General features: G+C 37.4%; 1 protein-coding gene and 1 long non-coding RNA gene across 3 annotated transcripts in view; one reads left to right on the top strand and one right to left on the bottom strand.

Moving 5' to 3' along the window:
* Positions 1-239: 239 nt before the first annotated feature.
* ANXA3 (annexin A3) overlaps positions 240-17,721 on the bottom strand; it is a 59,657-nt gene continuing 42,175 nt past the window's right edge. For both annotated transcript variants that reach the window (XM_058547338.1, XM_058547339.1), the window contains exons 11-13: positions 17,209-17,267; positions 14,623-14,745; positions 240-815 (exon numbers count right to left, since the gene is read on the bottom strand). In XM_058547338.1, the coding sequence (XP_058403321.1) occupies positions 756-815; positions 14,623-14,745; positions 17,209-17,267 (242 nt within the window). In that variant the 3' untranslated portion in view covers positions 240-755. The remainder of the gene's footprint in view (positions 816-14,622; positions 14,746-17,208; positions 17,268-17,721) is intronic.
* Positions 3,931-17,721, top strand: part of LOC131409724 (uncharacterized) — a 28,060-nt gene continuing 14,269 nt past the window's right edge. The window contains exons 1-2 of the long non-coding RNA XR_009220986.1: positions 3,931-3,999; positions 12,229-12,310. This is a non-coding gene — a long non-coding RNA (uncharacterized LOC131409724). The remainder of the gene's footprint in view (positions 4,000-12,228; positions 12,311-17,721) is intronic.

Raw genomic sequence — 17,721 nt, 5'->3', positions numbered from 1 at the left:
GGGATTTTTTTAATGTATAGCTTCGCAAACTTATTTTAGAGGAAGAGGAAACCTTAGAGACTTGATTCTAAATACCCATTCTGGGAAAGTAATATTTAGTATGAAACAACCACAATTCACGCTTGCCATTCAGACAGGAAGTGGTTAGATTAATAGTTCAGCAGATGTTTTCTGAAGGCTGAAATAACTTAACATGCATTGCCCCTCCTACAGCTTGATCACAACTAGAAAGGGCAGGCCAGGATTACATACGTCTTTATTTTTATTCCTTTCTTAAAGATGAATGTGATTAAGAGGTAATAGACAAATTGAAGCAGCAACAGATTTTATAACAAAAATGTGTTTTAAAATATCATTAGTTGTTGGCACCACGTACCAAACAACATTGGTAGACACTAAAAACAAACAAATTACCTTTAACCAAGACAATAACTTTTATTATCCTGCTTTTATATTTAATGTTTTAGAACTGTACAAAGATTCTCACTTCCTAAGCAGAAATATAATTTGAGTAGGATTAGCAGATCCTTAATACCACTTTAAAATTTCACTTATAAACTATTACACTATGAATTAGGTGCTCTAAAATAATCACTTTGTTGCTGTGTTGTTATGGAACAATGAAAATTTCTGTTAGGAAAACAGGTTGTTGTTTACACTTGCTTGTACTTTTAAATACTGCGAGAAAGAAGTGAGCAGAGCTGTTGGAAAAGCCCATCGTGACAGCAGGTAATCTTTGGAGATTAGTTCTTGACTCAGTCATCTCCTCCGCAGATCTTTAAGAGTGTGATTTCATAGTTTCCAGAAGTATCCGACTGCAAAGAACAGGACCGATGGAGAGAAGGACAGCATAAATAATGAGGGAACCATAAATGAATCAAATCCCACAGCACTAGGGGATTCACTGGGGTGTAAGACTCATGACCTGGACCATTTAGCAAAATGCACCTATAATTTCACCATTCATTCATATCTGAGTGTAATTATGTTCCAGCCTAGTGTGGGAGATCAAGATTTGGCCACCCTGAAATATATCTCTTTACCTTGATTGTTTTCTCTGACGGACATTTGACCTCCCCCACTAACTGCCTAAAGAATTTGACATAGTAACTCCTTCCTGGAAAAGATCTTCTATCTGATCGCTGTAATATAATGTAAAATAGATGTTACAATAGGAAAGACACCAACAAGCCCATCTTATCAGAAGTTCTGTCTCTCTGGCCACATTCTCTGGATGGCCCTGCAAGGAGTTGCCAGACAAACATTTACATTTATAAGGGAAATCTTCATTTGTAAAGGCATCTCCCTCTCTGTATTGGGAAGAGGGGGGATGACCTCATTTCTAGAAACTTAGCAATGTGGCAAGTGAGGCCTTAAATCTGCATAATAACCTTACTCTTGTTTACAGTGCTTTAGTGGTAATCTCCTGTAACTGACTCCTCCCACCCCCAACATCCTCCTTTGTCTTTGGTTGAACACGGTATTTAAGAAGAGAATTTCTACCTAGGAATAAATCTTACCAAGGAGGTGAAGGACCTATACAGTGAGAACTACAAGACATTATTGAAAGAAATCCATGATGACATAAAGAAATGGATAGATATCCCATGCACGTGGATTGCAAGAATAACCATAGTTAAAATGTCTATATTACCTAAAGCAATCTACAGATTCAATGCAATCCCAATCAGAATCCCAATGACATTCTTCACAGAAATAGAAAAAAGAATACTAAAATTTATATGGGGCAACAAAAGCCCCCGAATAGCTAAAGAAATCCTAAGAAAAAAGAACAAAGCAGGAGGCATCACAATCCCTGACTTCAAAACATACTACAAAGCCATAGTAATCAAAACAGCATGGTACTGGTACAAAAACAGACACACAGATCAATGGAACAGAATTGAAAGCCCAGAAATAAAACCACACATACATGGACAGCTAATTTTCGACAAAGGTGCTAAGAACATACAATGGAGAAAGGAAAGTCTCTTCAATAAATGGTGTTGGGAAAACTGGACAGCCACATGCAAAAGAATGAAAGTGGACCATCTGCTATCGCCATTCACAAAAATTAACTCAAAATGGATCAAAGACCTGAAGGTGAGACCTGAAACTATAAAACTCATAGAAAAAATATAGGCAACACACTATTTGACATTGGTTATAAATGAATCTTTTCGGATGACATGCCTACCCAGACTAGGGAAACTAAACAAAAAATAAACAAGTGGGACTTTATCAGATTAAAGAGCTTTTACAAGACAAACGAAACCAGAATCAAGATGAACAGACAACCCACCAGCTGGGAGAGAATATTTGCAAAACATACATCTGACAAGGGGTTGATCTCCATAATATATAAAGAACTCACACAACTGAACAACAAAAAAACAAATAACCCAATCAAAAAATGGGCAGAGGAAATGAAGAGACACTTCACCAAAGAAGATATACAGATGGCCAATAGGCACATGAAAAGATGTTCAACATCACTAATCATCAGGGAAATGCAAATCAAAACAACACTAAGATACCACCTCACGCCCGTTAGAATGTAATCACCAAGACAAAAAACAACAAATGTCGGAGAGGATGTGGAGAAACAGGAACCCTCATACACAGCTGGTGGGAATGCAAACTGGTGCAGCCTCTACGGAAAACGGTATGGAGATTCCTCAAAGACTTAAAAATAGAGATGCCCTATGACCCAGCCATCCCATTACTGGGAATCTATCCAACGAACCTGAAATCAACAATCCAAAGAGGCTTATGCACCCCTATGTTCATTGCAGCATTATTCACCATAGCCAAGAAGTGGAAGCAACCTAAGTGTCCCTCGACTGACGATTGGATTAAGAAAATGTGGTATATATATACAATGGAATACTACTCAGCCATAAAAAAAGACAAAATTGTCCCATTTGCAACAACATGGATGGGCCTGGAGCGTATTATGTTAAGTGAAATAAGCCAGAAAGAGAAAGACAAACACTGTGTGATCTCACTCATATGTGGAATATAAACCAACACATGGACAGAGAAAACTGTAACTGTGGTTACCAGGGGCAGTGGGGGTGGAGGGTGGGCACAAGGGGTGAAGGGAGTCATATATATGGTGATGGACAAACAAAAATGCACAACCCAAAATTTCACAATGTTAAAAACCATTAAAACATCAATTAAAAAAAAAATAGAAGAGAATTTCTGCTATTGTGTTGAGAAACGCAGTGTCCCTGCTTTCTCCCATGTATACATGTTATTAAACTTGGTATTATTTTCTCCTGCTAACCTGTCTTGTTAATTATTTGGCCAGCCATAAGAACTTAAGGGAAAGGGCAGAGGGGGATTCTCCCTCTTCCTCCACATTAGCATCGTCTTTGCAATATATAATGTTTAAATTCTTCCTGATATATTGTAATTAAATTTCAACTTGGATAAAAAAACTAAGATTGCATCAATCATATAATATTACATAATATCAATTTTCTAACAAAACTTTAAAAAACTGAAATGTGAAACAAAATGGAGTCACTTATGTCTAAGGGCTTTAAAATGGAGCTGGGAAGCCATTAAGGAAATGGGTCTTATGCATGTCCTCATCAGGCAAAATATGAACTTTTGAACTGAGTCAAGATACAAACATTCTGAGAACACTGCAACTCATCACAGTGGTGGACTTTTTCCTCCCTCTTGCTGGCCTTAGCAATCAATTATGTTTAGCCAAGATTAGCTTTCTGCTGCCAAGCCCAATTAACATTCTTTGTAATGCAAACCTCCTTTCTTGCCTGTAAAAGCTCCTGACTTCTTTACTTCCCAGAGGGACATTATTTGGGCTTCTGCCTGAATCTGTGCTCCCCCAATAGCAATTCTTTGATCCCAAAACAAATGCCTCTCTGCTTCTCATTTTGGCTCTTTATTTTTAGGTTAACCTACATGGTGTCAGAAGTGGGATCTGAAGCCCTCTCACCTTCACAGACTGGCACCTTCTGGAACTGGGTACGTTACCTACATGAGCTGCCTTGCGCTCACGGTTCCCAAGGATTGCTGCTCTTCCAATCATGGGTCTTCTCAGGTTCTGACCTCCCTCCATTTGGTCAAGGTCAATGCCTTTTTTGGGGGATTGGGGGCAACTACCTAGGAGATGATTGTCTCAGTGCCGGCTTGGTGACCACTGCCATAGGAAGGAGTCCCTCAGCAGGAGTTTCTCTTTGGTTGGTGAATACTCTAAATTGAGGGATTGCCCTGTTGTCATTCTTCTTTGCATGCTTTTCTTTAACAAGGAACTTTCATTTTTTAAAGTTTTCAAAGCAGTTTCTCCCTCAGGAACTCTAGCTGGCTTTATGTTCAAGAACTATGCTCCCTTCTTCTTGTAAATTTCTATCTCAATGAACCAAAATTACAAAGGATGGTTTAAAATTACAATGGCCAATAGAAGGAATGTTCTAATTAGATAAGATCATTTAAGAGGTGCACTTAAAAGCAAACACTTCAAAATTCTAAAATAGCTTCATTGAAAGTTTTGTTGCAAAAAGCTATGAAAAATTAAAGGTATAAGAGGTACCTAAAAGAAAAGACTATATAACTGTAAACAAAAGTCTACCAAGTTAATGGCCTTACAGACACCCTCATATCTACTTTTGCAGGAGGGCCCCTCCCAGAATGGACGAGACTCTGAGAGTTTTCCTAGTAAACTGCTACATTATTCCCTTGAACAGCCTAGGGGAAACTAAAGTTAGAATTAATGGGGTTGTTTAATACTGCCAGAAATACTTACATGTGTCCTGAGTGAAAACTCACAAGATAGTTAGAAGGATTTTTTGTAGTTCTATGGTAAAAAATTGGCCAAATTAAAAGCTGATATTCAGAGCCTGATAGGAATTTTTTATAGGCCTTCTTCCCTAAATTAAAATAAAACTATGTGACCAGAGGGAAAGAAGCAAATTAGGGATAATGTAAATAGATGGGTAAATCAGCCTATGATATCCTTTAGGTTACAAATCAATTCCTGAGGAATGGAGAGTAAATGTCCTTACCTTACAAACCTTTGCAAAACTGAAAATGCAACTCTAAAGGCAGTTCAGATCCCACCCATTCCCTTTCACCAATCCTAAAACCTCCCTTATTTGTCTTAAAAGGCTTGTAACCTCTCTGGGAACTCTTATTTAGACCATCCCCAATTCCTAAGATTGAAGGAAAATTTTAAATTGCAATCACCCCGAAACGTTTAAGAAAAAGACTTGCATGTTTTTTCTCTCTGTCCTTTGAAGTTGTAAATTTTACCATGTCTTTAGAATGCAAAAACCCCAGGAGATAAACCCAGCTAGCTCAATCAGTAAATCCTGAGGTTAAAGAAAAAAAGGGAAAAATGTTTCATTTAAAATGCAGTCTGCTCTCACCTAAAATCTAATTCATAGCCTTCTTGTCTAAAGCAAATATAAATCTTAAGTCTTTCCCACAAATATTAACAATAACAACAAAAAACTTTTAAGCAGGTAATCTTAACTTGTTACTTATGTCAGAGACACAATTATTTATAAATTAGTGAGTTTTTTATTGTACCTGATTCGTGGCTGAAATTTCAAAAATAAAAGCTATAGGATCTCTGTGTCTGTCTATATATATGTATGTATGTATGTTATATATGTGTGATATTTTTCTACCTCTGGATGGTATTATCAAAATTCATTTCTAAAGGGCTCTATTTAATTAACTTAAAATAAGCACTTATATAAATTATGTCTAAATATAATAGAAACTAACCCAAATGTTTTTCAAGTTAACAGGAGTTAAATAATCTTTGGTAAATAAAAGCTTGTTTAAGTTTGTTGGTTTAATTAAAAAAGGCATGTCTTCAGAGTTATCAACATTGGATATAATGCAAACATGCAACTTTTATTCTATCTGAGTTATTAATCAAATAAACTCATGTTATCTCTGTTACAAAATTTGTCAGCAAAAAATAAGATGATGGCTAATTGCTTTATCTCATAAAATTTTCATGAATAATCTAAGTACGATTGTTAAGAACAAATGAATTATATAGATGTTAATGCAATAAGCAATTTTAGATGCAATAACTATGTTTTAGGGTATGTGTATTTAAAAATAACTTCAAAACTTTTTGGTAACTTGAAACTTTAGAGTTTTACTAAGTTAAATTAAATGATAGGAAATTCATTGAATTTCTAGATAATTTCTAGATAAGATAAAATAGTAAGACAAATAAATTCTAAACATAGGTTTATCTACTTTTGGCATCTTATTACAGAAAAACTAAAAGATGTTTGAGTCTATTAATGAACATATCTTGTGGCACATTAAAAAATTTATGAGAAAATACATGTTTTCATTAAAAAAAGGTTAAGAAAATAAATTTGTCCTAAAGTAAAATTGGTTATGGGAAAGAAGAAAGGACAAATTCTGAATGTAAAAAAGAAAGTTATAGAAGGTTTGTGGAAGAGGAACTCTGAGAAAAGAGTTTTGTGCATGGTCGAGCTGGCTAAGATTGGAATGAATTTAACTAAGCAAATGAGTTTTAATATCAGAAGTGAGCTAGTGCAAATTAGAATTTGACTTTCTCTCTGTTATAAAGACAAGGTTTCTTAGGCTTTTAGTCTGCTCTTGAAAAAGACATTATAAAATGTTTTTCTTTACCTCTGAGTAATCTACCTAAAAGGTAGGGATTTTACGTTTTATCAGAATAATTTCCTGTCCTTTACGTTAAAAGCTTAGTCTTTTCTATTTAAAAAAGCTAAGCTTTTGCAGCTACGTAACCTTCTGTATTCATCTTTGAAATCTTTTTGTTACTTTGGTTAAACAGATAATTAAATATTAAGTTTCATAATTATCTGTGACCCTACTTAGGCAGATGTTTTAAAACCTTTAATTTTTTTTTTTTTGAGGAAGATTGGCCCTACGTTAACATCTGTTGCCAATCTTCCTCTTTTTCTTTTTTCTCCCCAAAGCCCTAGTACATATTTGTGTATCATAGCTGCATAGTTGTGGCTCTTCTATGTGGGATGCCGCCTCAGCATGGCTTGATGTGTGGTGAGTAGGTCCGCGCCCAGGATCCGAACCGGCAAACCCCAGGCCACCGAAGTGGAGTGCATGAACTTAACTGCTATGCCACTGGGCTGGTCCCATTCTTTGATATTTTTGACAAACTTCCCCAAACCAGATTCTAAATGAAGTTTTTTGGTTTTTTGCTTTGTTTTGTTTTGACCTCTGGCTAACTGGGATTTTTCAGAGGATCCCTGAAACATCTTAAAAAATTTATCCTCTCTCCTTATAAAAAGAGGGACATTAAACTAATTAGGCTTATCTGATATGTTAAATTACATGGATAGCAATGTCAAATAAGAAATAACATTAAGGGCCGGCCCTGTGGCTTAGCGGTTAAGTGCGCACACTCTGCTGCTGGCGGCCCGGGTTCGGATCCCGGGCGCGCACCGACACACCGCTTCTCCGGCCATGCTGAGGCCGCGTCCCACGTACAGCAACTGGAAGGATGTGCAGCTATGACATACAGCTATCTACTGGGGCTTTGGGGGAAAAATAAATAAATAAAATTATTAAAAAAAAAAAAGAAATAACATTAAGCTTTCTTTATGTTATGTCTTTATAAGTATATGTTATAAGAGTTCTAGAAATTATGTGGAAAGCTAATACGTTCTGGTATAAAATGTTGTCTGTCATCAAAATTGAGGGTCACAGGAAAAGGACTGAACCTAATATCAGAAAAGTGCCTTAGCTGATTTTCATGTAAAGGCAGCAACAATAGAATTTATAAAGATTGGCATAGGTGAATAAAATACATTCTGCCTCTGCAAAGAATAGCCCCTCATGGCCAGACTTTTGCCATCCTGATGTCCTTGTAACAAGACAACAGTCGGCTCCCGAATCAGAGAGATTAAGATGGGTAAACAATGGCTGTAAATTAAACAGTCGAGGCTATGGGAAACCCAAGATGGCCACTTGGCTCTTCCTAGCTCCCTAGGAAACCCCATTTTTCATTTTGTTTTACATTCCTTCACCCACCACAGTGAATTAAGAAAAGCTATTTCCATCCTCAGAGGCCTCACAGCTCCTCCCTCTGCGTCCTTTGAGCACCTGCAGATGGATTTCATTCAGCAACACCCTTTTTACACCCAATCTACTTTCCATTGATTACCACTGCCACAGGCTTTGTCCTTTGGATTGGTGTAATCCATGATGACCTGTTGATAAAAAAAATTTATCCCTAACTGCAGCTAAACTGACAAATTCTACTGCTCAAGCCTTGGCTCAACAACAATGATCCCTGGATGCCCTAGGGAGGGTTGTATTAGATAATCGAATAGCATTCGACTATCTCCTTGCAGAACAGAGTGGCAACGGTGCCATAGCCAACAGCTCCTGCTGTAGCTGGATCCACTCTTCTGGTGAAGCTGAGTTAGAACTTGGAAAAATTATAAAAACAGCACAAGGTCTATCTGGTCCAATATTTTTTTTTTTTTTTTGAGGAAGATTCACCCTGAGCTAACATCTGTTGCCAATCCTCCTCTTTTTTGCTGAGGAAGATTGGCCCAGGGCTAACATCCATGCCCATCTTCCTCTACTTCATATGAGATGCTGCCACAGCATGGCTTGATAAGCAGTGTGTAGGTCCATGCCTGGGATCTGAACCTGCAAACCCCGGGCTGCCGAAGTGGAGTGTGGGGACTTAACTGCTATGCCACCGGGCCAGTCCAATATCTTTTAATGATACCCTCTGGTTCCCTATGTTTTCAGCTGGCTTCCTTCAGGTACAGGTGCTTGGATAAGATCAGGACTTCAAATATTGGTTATGACTATTATTGGAATTTTGCTATGTGTACTTGTATTTAAACTTCTTATGCTACTACTCACTCAAATCTGCTCTAGAACTTCTACAAACACCAAGATTAGAGTTACTCAATGTACTGAAATGATAGATAAGGCTATTCACTTGAACCTTCAGGTAACCAGGTAACAAAATGAAATTCCAGGGAGAGGAAACTGCCCAAGAGTCATTTCCTGACCACCTCCTTGTTACACAAATGTAATCTAACCCTTATGACACTGACTCTTTGGAACAACCATCAGAAAAGAAGAAAATAAATGTTCCCCCACAATGTGGGAAATAACTTTCTGGGACAGTTCATCCAGCGATGTGGGACTAAACAAATCTATGGTTGATCAGCGATGCTTTCAGACAAAGATCACAATCAAAAGGAGGAAAAGGTGAAATGTGAAATAGAATGGAATCGCTTACGTCTAAGGGCTTTAAAATGGAGCAGGGAAGCCATTAAGGAAATGGGTCTTATGTATGTCCTCCTTGGGCAGAACATGAATTTTTGAACTGAGTCAAGAAAAATATTCTGAGAACCCTGCAACTCCTCACAGTGATGGGCTTTTACCCCCCTCTAGCTAGCCTTAAATCAATTATGTTTAGCCAAGATTAGCTTTCTGCTGACAACCCCAATTAACATTCTTTGTAATGCAAACTTCCCCTTTCCCTTTAAAAACCCTTGAATTTTACTCCCTAGCAGGACACTATTTGGGTTTCTACCTGAATCTGTGCTCCCTGAATTGCAATTCTTTGATCCCAAAGTAAATGCCTCTGTGCCTCTCATTTTGGCTATTTTTAGGTTAACAAAATTATAGCTTTACTAATAACAAACATTTATCAAACACTTGCTATTCTAAGGGTTAACTACCTTAATACTTATAACAACTCTATGCAGTAGGTAACATAAGTATCTCCATTTAACAGATAAGCAAAACGAGAAAAATAGAGGTTAGGAAATTCCCCCAAATCATATAGAGATTAAGACACAGGATTCGAACCCAGATAGCCCAGCCCCTTAATGCCTTACTATACTGCCTGACTTAAGAAAGTGAAATGAACTACGTCCTCCAAAAGTCTGTTTCTCAGTTCCTTTCACCTAGGCTAGCCAAAACAGATCTTGGCTCAGAAAAGATACCATGGGAGCTTGAGGCTTAAAGTAAAAAGATGCCTATGCAAAAGAGGTAAAACTTTTGCATAGCATTGGAGGTAAAATTTGGCTTTTAACCTAGATTGCCTAAAACCTCACATTATTCTTATTTTATTCAAGGCAACTCAAGCAGTGAGCACTTCTTATCACTTAAGTTTCACGTTGGGGTAAATATTAGAGTAAGTGGGAATGTAAAGGAAACAATGAACAAGGGTCATTTAGAGAAGAGGTTACGCATTACTTTCATAAAAAGACACAACAGGCATTAATATACATTCTTCTGTTTTATAGAGATTTCAGTTCTTCCTCTGTTGGTTTTCCTAAGTCTTGCTCTGCCATATGTAATAATCTCTCAAACTACTGACAAGTCAACAATGCTCTAGCTTTGTAGTAAAAGAGCTCCCTCTAGCCATCTCTGATCAAACTTGTAAACAAGTTAGTTCTATCAGTTAGTCGAGAAAACACATCCAACTAGTTTAACACAGAACTATATACAAAATTCTGATCCACTGTAGACACTAAACAAATGTTTGTCCTTTTCTATACCCTTACGCCTTAGCTATTCTATTTATATAACATTTTAGGAATTTTATCACATAAAAGTTACGTATTTTCAAAACCTTTGGCCATAATTCATGCCTTCCTAATCAGGTCATATTAATTGTTTTTAAGAAAGTAAATGTTTCTGTTGGCTTATTTTTAACAGTGGTACCAGTGGTTTTCTCTTCTCCCAACTTTGATTGCATCTTTTATCCTCTACATTTAACCTGTCTTGCCAATTATTTCTTTGTGTTTTTTTTTTTTTTTTAAGTTATTCCTCTTTCCATTCTGACCACAACAAATCTACTCTAGGCTCTCATCTGTTGTCACTAGTTTCCTTGATTCTAGATCATCAATCTGTATTCTCCAAGGTGTTAATTCTTATTGTTTTGTAAATCAAGTCCAATGACCATCATCTCCATTGAGCAAGTAGCCCTTACTTTTCCTGTAAGTAGTTCTGGCTTTTCCTCCTTCTTCTCTGGCATCTCTACCTTTGTCTTCTCTGCAGGCTCATTCTCTGCTATCCAAACATTAATTGTTAGTAATGTCTAAATCTCAATTCTAAATTTTCTTTTCTTCTCAATCTATATTTTCTCCCTAGAGGATTTTCATCCATGTCCAAGAATTCAATAACATAATTGATTCTGAAAATATATGTCATACCACTAGCTACTGACTCAACATCTCCACTTACGTGTTTCAGAGATGTCTTAAACTCAACACATGCAAACCAAATTCATGAACTTTCTCCCCCATTCCCAAAAACGAAAAAAACAAAACAAAACAAAACAAACCACCTAAAACTTGACCCTCTTTTGGGGAATGGCACCACTATCTGTTTCTCAAGTTAGAAACCTGGGAGTCATCCTTGACACCTTCTTTCCCTTGCTCCTCACACCAAGATGTCACACCAAGCCCCTTAAGTTTTAACTCCTAAAGATCTTTTGAGCGCTTGCTCTTTCTTCTCTTTGCATTACCAGTAGGTTTTCATGGCTACTTAGCATTACAGTCATAGCCACTCTAATGTGACTAATATAATAACTCATCACCCTACCTTATGTCCAATTCATTCTCCATAGTCATAGGGATCTTTACAAAATTGTACTTCTGATCAGGACACTATGTACTTAAAACTCTTCCATGGCCTTCCAATGTTATTAAGCTAATGACAAAATCCTTAAATATTGCCGAAAAGGTCCTGTGTGACCCAGTCCTTCCAGCCTCATTTCTCATTATGTTTCTTCCACCAGGAGGTCTTCCCACTTGCAATTATGTTTGTTGGAATGCTCTACTGACTCTCGAGCCCCATAACCTTTGCTTTGTTATTGTAAATGCCTAAGCCTTTCCTACAGGTCAAATCCTCCTAGTATATGATCTTATAACACAATATCTCCTTCCTTACATTTAACATAGTTATAATTTTACATTTATTTATAATTCCATAATGAGAGGAAACCCTTTTTTTTTTTTGGCTTATAATTGTAACCCTGAGGCTGGCACATAATATGAATTCAGTAAATATTTTTAATTGAATGAATGAAGCGCAGATTCTATAATCTCCAAGCTCTCTTTCAATTGAATTCATCTTGCCACTCAATTTTATTTTTCAAATTCCCCAAGATAGACCTCCTAATCAATCAAGTGCCTTATTATTTCTTTCCTTCTTACTTCTCACCATACATGTTTCTAGAGCACTCACCTTTGAGACCCTGTTGACCAGCATAGCACCTGGCCCAGAGGAGACACTCAACACATGCTTATTAACCTGAAAGGTATGCTCAAGACCCATTTCCTTAAGAAATATACCCTATCTAATCCCAAACTTCTTTTACTCTCAATTCTTATATTACTATCCTCCGTATCCTACAATCTAGTTCTAATTATATGTTGTTTCATATTATTATCTTCTAATTGTTTTATTTATCCCCATCTCAAGTCTCCACATAGATGATGAATTAATTGAAGGTGGCTACTACATTTTCCCTTAAAGAGCCTGGAATTGTGCTATTTATTAAATAAGTACTTAATTGGGGCCGGCCTGGTGGAGTAGCAGTTAAGTTCACGGGCTCCGCTTTGGTGGCCCGGGGTTCGCTGGTTTGGATCCTGGGCGCAGACCTACTCACCGCTCATCAAGCCATGCTGAGGCAGCGTCCCAAATAGAAGAGCTACAACTCTACAGCTATAATACACAGCTATGTACTGGGGCTTTGGGGAGAAAAAAGAAAAAGAGGAAGATTGGCAACAGATATTAGTGTAGGGCCACTCTTCCTCAAAAAAAAAAAAAAGTATTGATCAAGGAAATCCACCAAAAAATGTAATTTAAGTCAAATTTTATATTAATATCTTATTATTCAGTACTAGGACATACACATTTGTTTTTTGCCTACCTTCTTCCTCTCCTTCTCCTCCCCACCACTCGTCACCTGAGAAAGGTGTTAATGAGCAGGGAAATGTCTAAACTATAGGAAGAAGGAAGAGGAAGACAGAACCAAAGGCTGGGATGATATACAAAATAGAAGTCTAGCTCCTAAATCACAGAAATTTAACCATTGAAAAGATCCTATTCATCAGTATGGAAAACGTAATGAGATTACTTAATCATGTATGTTAGGTAGAAGAAACGAAGAAACCTTATATAATTTTAAATTACAAACTGAACTCTTCAGCAATGAATTTTTCTTTTCTATAAAGATACGCATAGTTTAAATGTTTCCTAATACAATAAGCCTCAATTACCCAGATCACAGAGGGAGGGAGAGCTACTGGTTAATTCAATTTTCTGGTTTGCTGAGGGTGAACCGAAGGCCCTCTTTGTGTTTCAACCTTGTTACTGGCAATCTTTATACGATGTATGAGTCTACTTTTCTGCCTTAGTAAGTACAATATGGTTAACGTTATTGAATCTTTCTCTGTTGATTGAAACTCTTATAATGTGTCAGGATCGATTCAAATTGCATTGAGTGTGAGCAGTTGATGAAATCTGTGCTAAGCCCCAGGCACAGTCTGAGAGGTGCCTTTTTGAATAAGTTCCTGATTTCAACTTAGGTGTGCATCTCTTTTTGCAAAGCTTTAGTGCAAAAACAAAAGCTCTGGTTAAAAAAAAAAAAAGCAAAGAATTTTGGTGACCGAATCTAGTTGACTGATTGATGTGCAAATGGAAGTCAATTGGTAACATTTACCAAAATTACAAATGTATTTACAACTGTCTCAGCAATCCTAACTACTTATGAGAATTTATCCCTCAGATACACTTGTACCTCATGAAACTGTGTATGCATTTTGCAGCATTGTTTGTAATAGCGAGATACTGGAAACATTTGTTGATGTGGTGGGTACAAATATATAAATAACGGAATGATATGTAGCTGTTAAAAAGAATGAGAAATCTTCCTATATACTGAAATGAAAAGAACTCCATGCTATCTTGAGTAAAACAAAAAAGAAATTTAAAATATGTATTCTTTTTTCATTCTATTGTCATAAAGAAAAATTGAAATAAATAAAAATAGGGCCGGCCCAGTGGTGCAAGCAGGTAAGTGCACGCGCTCCGCTGCGGCGGCCTGGGGTTTGCCGGTTCGGATCCCAGGTGCGCACCGACACACTGCTTGTCAAGCCATGCTGTGGCAGCGTCCCATATAAAGTAGAGGAAGATGGGCATGGATGTTAGCCCAGGGCCAGTCTTCCTCAGCAAAAAAAAAAAAGAGGAGGATTGGCAGATGTTAGCTCAGGGCCGATAGTCCTCACAAAAAAAAAAAAGAAGAAGAAATAAATAAATAAAAATACTGCAATGAAAAATAGGTAAACAACTTGCATATGCAATTCACAAAAGAAGAAAAATTAGTGGCCACTAAACCTAAAAAAAGATGTTGAGAGTCTATTATGTGTCTGGGATTTTAGAGCTGAAAAATAATCACTATCTTTAAAGGACATTTTGTTACTACTATTTTAAACTCAGAAAACACATTTACACATTGACAAGGAGAAAGAAATCTGTCACATATCTTCATGTTTTAAGAATAATAAGGGAAAGAGGATGGGTAGAGAAAGGCAAAATGTGTTTTGCCATTTTTAAAAGGAGACTCACTTTAATTGCTGAACATAGGGAATAGCCATAATGCTTCTTAAACTCTGCTCGAATGTCCAAAAGGTCAATTTCTGATCTGGAAACCATTATTCGGTTCAGAGTAAACTCATCAGTTCCAGCACCCTATTAAGAAATACAAGTGTCCACAATACAAATCTCATTGGTCACAAAAAATATATAGATCTATATTTACAGGAAATAGATAATGGTGCACAAAATATTCAACCACAGTGATTCTTCTTCACTCATTTATCATCAAACATCATCATTCACTTATTCAAGAAATATTTACTGAGCACTTCTTACTCTGTGCCATCACCATGCCAAATGCTACAAACAAAAATGAGATACCCCCGTTAAGCTTTCAATTTTATAAAGGATACAGGCAAGAAAACAGGCCGTTACAATATAATCTGACATATGGGAAATAGTGGGTACTATGGGATCATATGTTGGGGCCCTAAAAGAGATCAAGAATTAGGAAAGGTCTGTCTGAGAAAGTGGTATTTAGGCTGGGGCCTAAAAAATTAGCCAGAGGAAGAAGGGGTAGGGTTCATATAGAGAGGAAAAAATATTCCAACAGAAGAAACAGCATGCATGAAGGTTAAGGCAAGAAAGAATGCCACATTCATGGATACATAAAAAACAAGGGAGAATAGCAAGAAATGTGTCTGGAAAGGCTAGATCTTGTAAACCAGGAAATGAATTTCTGACATTCTCCCATGTGTGGAGAACTATTGCAATCTGTTAAACATTCGAGTGTTGAGATCAGATCAGATTTGTGGTTTCAGAAGGTATCTTTGACAGCAGTATGAAGAATGGATTGCTGGGCAACAGTGGAATGAAGATAACAGAATAAGACTAGAAGCTTTAGGACCATCTGGAGAAGACTGTGTAACAAAAAAAGAGATGATGATGGCCTGACCTAGGATAATGGCAGTAGGGATGGAGAAAATGGGTAGATTTAAAAGATGTTGTAGGGCCGGCCCCGTGGCTTAGCGGTTAAGTGCTCACGCTCCGCTGTTGGCTGCCTGGGTTCGGATCCCGGGCGCGCAGCGACGCACCGCTTGCATGGCTGCGTCCCACATACAGCAACTAGAAGGATGTGCAGCTATGACATACAACCATCTACTGGGGCTTTGGGGGAAAAAAAATAAATAAATAAAATTATTAAAAAAAATAAAAAAATAAAAGATGTTGTAAAGGTAGATTGACAAAACTTGATGTATCATTTGAGGAGAATGAAGGAGAGAGAGAAGTGTAAAATTTCTAGTTGAGCAGTTAGGTGGATATTGATACTATTAATTTATCCATTCATTCGACAAATGCTTACTGAGCATCTACTATATGCAGGCATTGTTCCATGTACTGTACATATGGTAGTGAACAACTCAGATTATATCTCTATCCTCATAAAGTTTACATTCTAATGGATAGAGATGGACAATAAAGAAAACTAACAAATTGTTTAAGTAAATAGTAATAAGAACTATGGAATGGAGTGTGACTGAAAGGGAGCCAATGGATCTGTGTAGTCATGGAAGACCTCTTTCAGGAGGTGACATTTGAGTCGAGACTTGACAGATGAGAAGGAGCCAGCCATAGGTCCATCTGGGGGAGGTACATTCCAGGCAGATAGGACAACAAATGCAAAGACTTGGACGTGAAGAGACTTGGCATCATCAACGAACAGAAAGAAGGCTGAGGTGGCTGAGGCATAGTGAACAAGGACGGGGAGGAATGGTATAACTTCAGAGTTCAGGGTTAATTCCTGATGGGGCTGTCCACTGAGATGATTGAACACAGGACAGGAAGCAGTGTGGGGTGGGAGGTGAGGTGAGCGAAATGATGTGTTTACTTTGGACTTAACTCTGAAGGTGGAGGTGGACTTCCATAGGAAATGTGCAGTAAAGAAACTGAAGTAAGCATCTTCTATGTGCCAGGCCCAACGTGAGGGTTTGAAGATATAAAAGAGCAAGAGCACCGACGCACCGCTTGTCAGGCCATGCTGTGGCAGTGTCCCATATAAAGTGGAGGAAGATGGGCAGATGTTAGCCCAGGGCCAGTCTTCCTCAGCAAAAAGAGGAGGATTGGCAGATGTTAGCTCAGGGCTGATCTTCCTCACACACAAATAAATAAATAAATAAAAGAGCAAGAAAAAACTCCTGCACTCACGGAGTTCACCATCTTGCAGCGACAACAGACAGGAAAACACTGAGTTTCTATATCATGAAAGGCATGATATAGATGATTAAACCATGATTCAGCATGGTTTATTTTAAGTAAGGCAGCTTGAGAGGCCACTGGACCTAATGGGTCAAGTTTAAGGTCTGGCATTCTAAAACAGGTTCTACTGCCTACACTTACCATGAAGTGGGGGAAATAATTTAGTCGACACTTCACTGTACCTATTTCTATAATGATTAGGGTGATCATTATCAACCTGTAAGACAAATTAGTAGGCAAATTGGCTACAAAAAAGAACTCATCAAAATTGAAACGAAATATGAAAATCCATACATATCAAGCAATATTTACATTCTTCTTGAGGGAAGCTAAGAATGTGTATGAAATTTGCAGACCAACCTTCAGAGCTTGATGAAGTCTTGTAGCTAAAAAGGCAGGCATGTTCCTTGCACAATGAACTGTTATAAAAAGCAAAGTAATGTTCAGTTTCATTTAATAGAAATTGAGTTAATCTATAGTAATATGTTTTTAAAAAAGATTCTTTGGCCAGCTATACCACTCTACCCACTCCCTACTACTGGCTTTTATTTAGAATGAAAGAATGGATGTTTAACTTGAATTTCAAAGCCTTATAATGGACATATTTGCACAGAACTTTAGCCCAGTAATTATCTGTAGCCATGGGGAAAATAAAATTACCTGCCAAGAAACTCCTACAGCAGCTGACTCATCTCCAGATCCCAGACACACCAACACCTACACTTACATTGATAACTCCCTAGGGTGTACCATTGCTCCCTTCTAACATCTTTGACTACTAATGAGTAACTTGGGTGTAAGACTGCAGAGATGTTGCTCCAAATAACTCACTAGGTATTTAACACCAATTAAAAATTTAAAACCAATTTTTCC

This window comes from Diceros bicornis, chromosome 8 (assembly GCF_020826845.1).
Source record: "Diceros bicornis minor isolate mBicDic1 chromosome 8, mDicBic1.mat.cur, whole genome shotgun sequence".
Lineage (NCBI taxonomy): Eukaryota > Metazoa > Chordata > Mammalia > Perissodactyla > Rhinocerotidae > Diceros > Diceros bicornis.
Note: the sequence above shows the minus strand (reverse complement) of the source record. Positions and strands in the feature narration are given on the sequence as shown.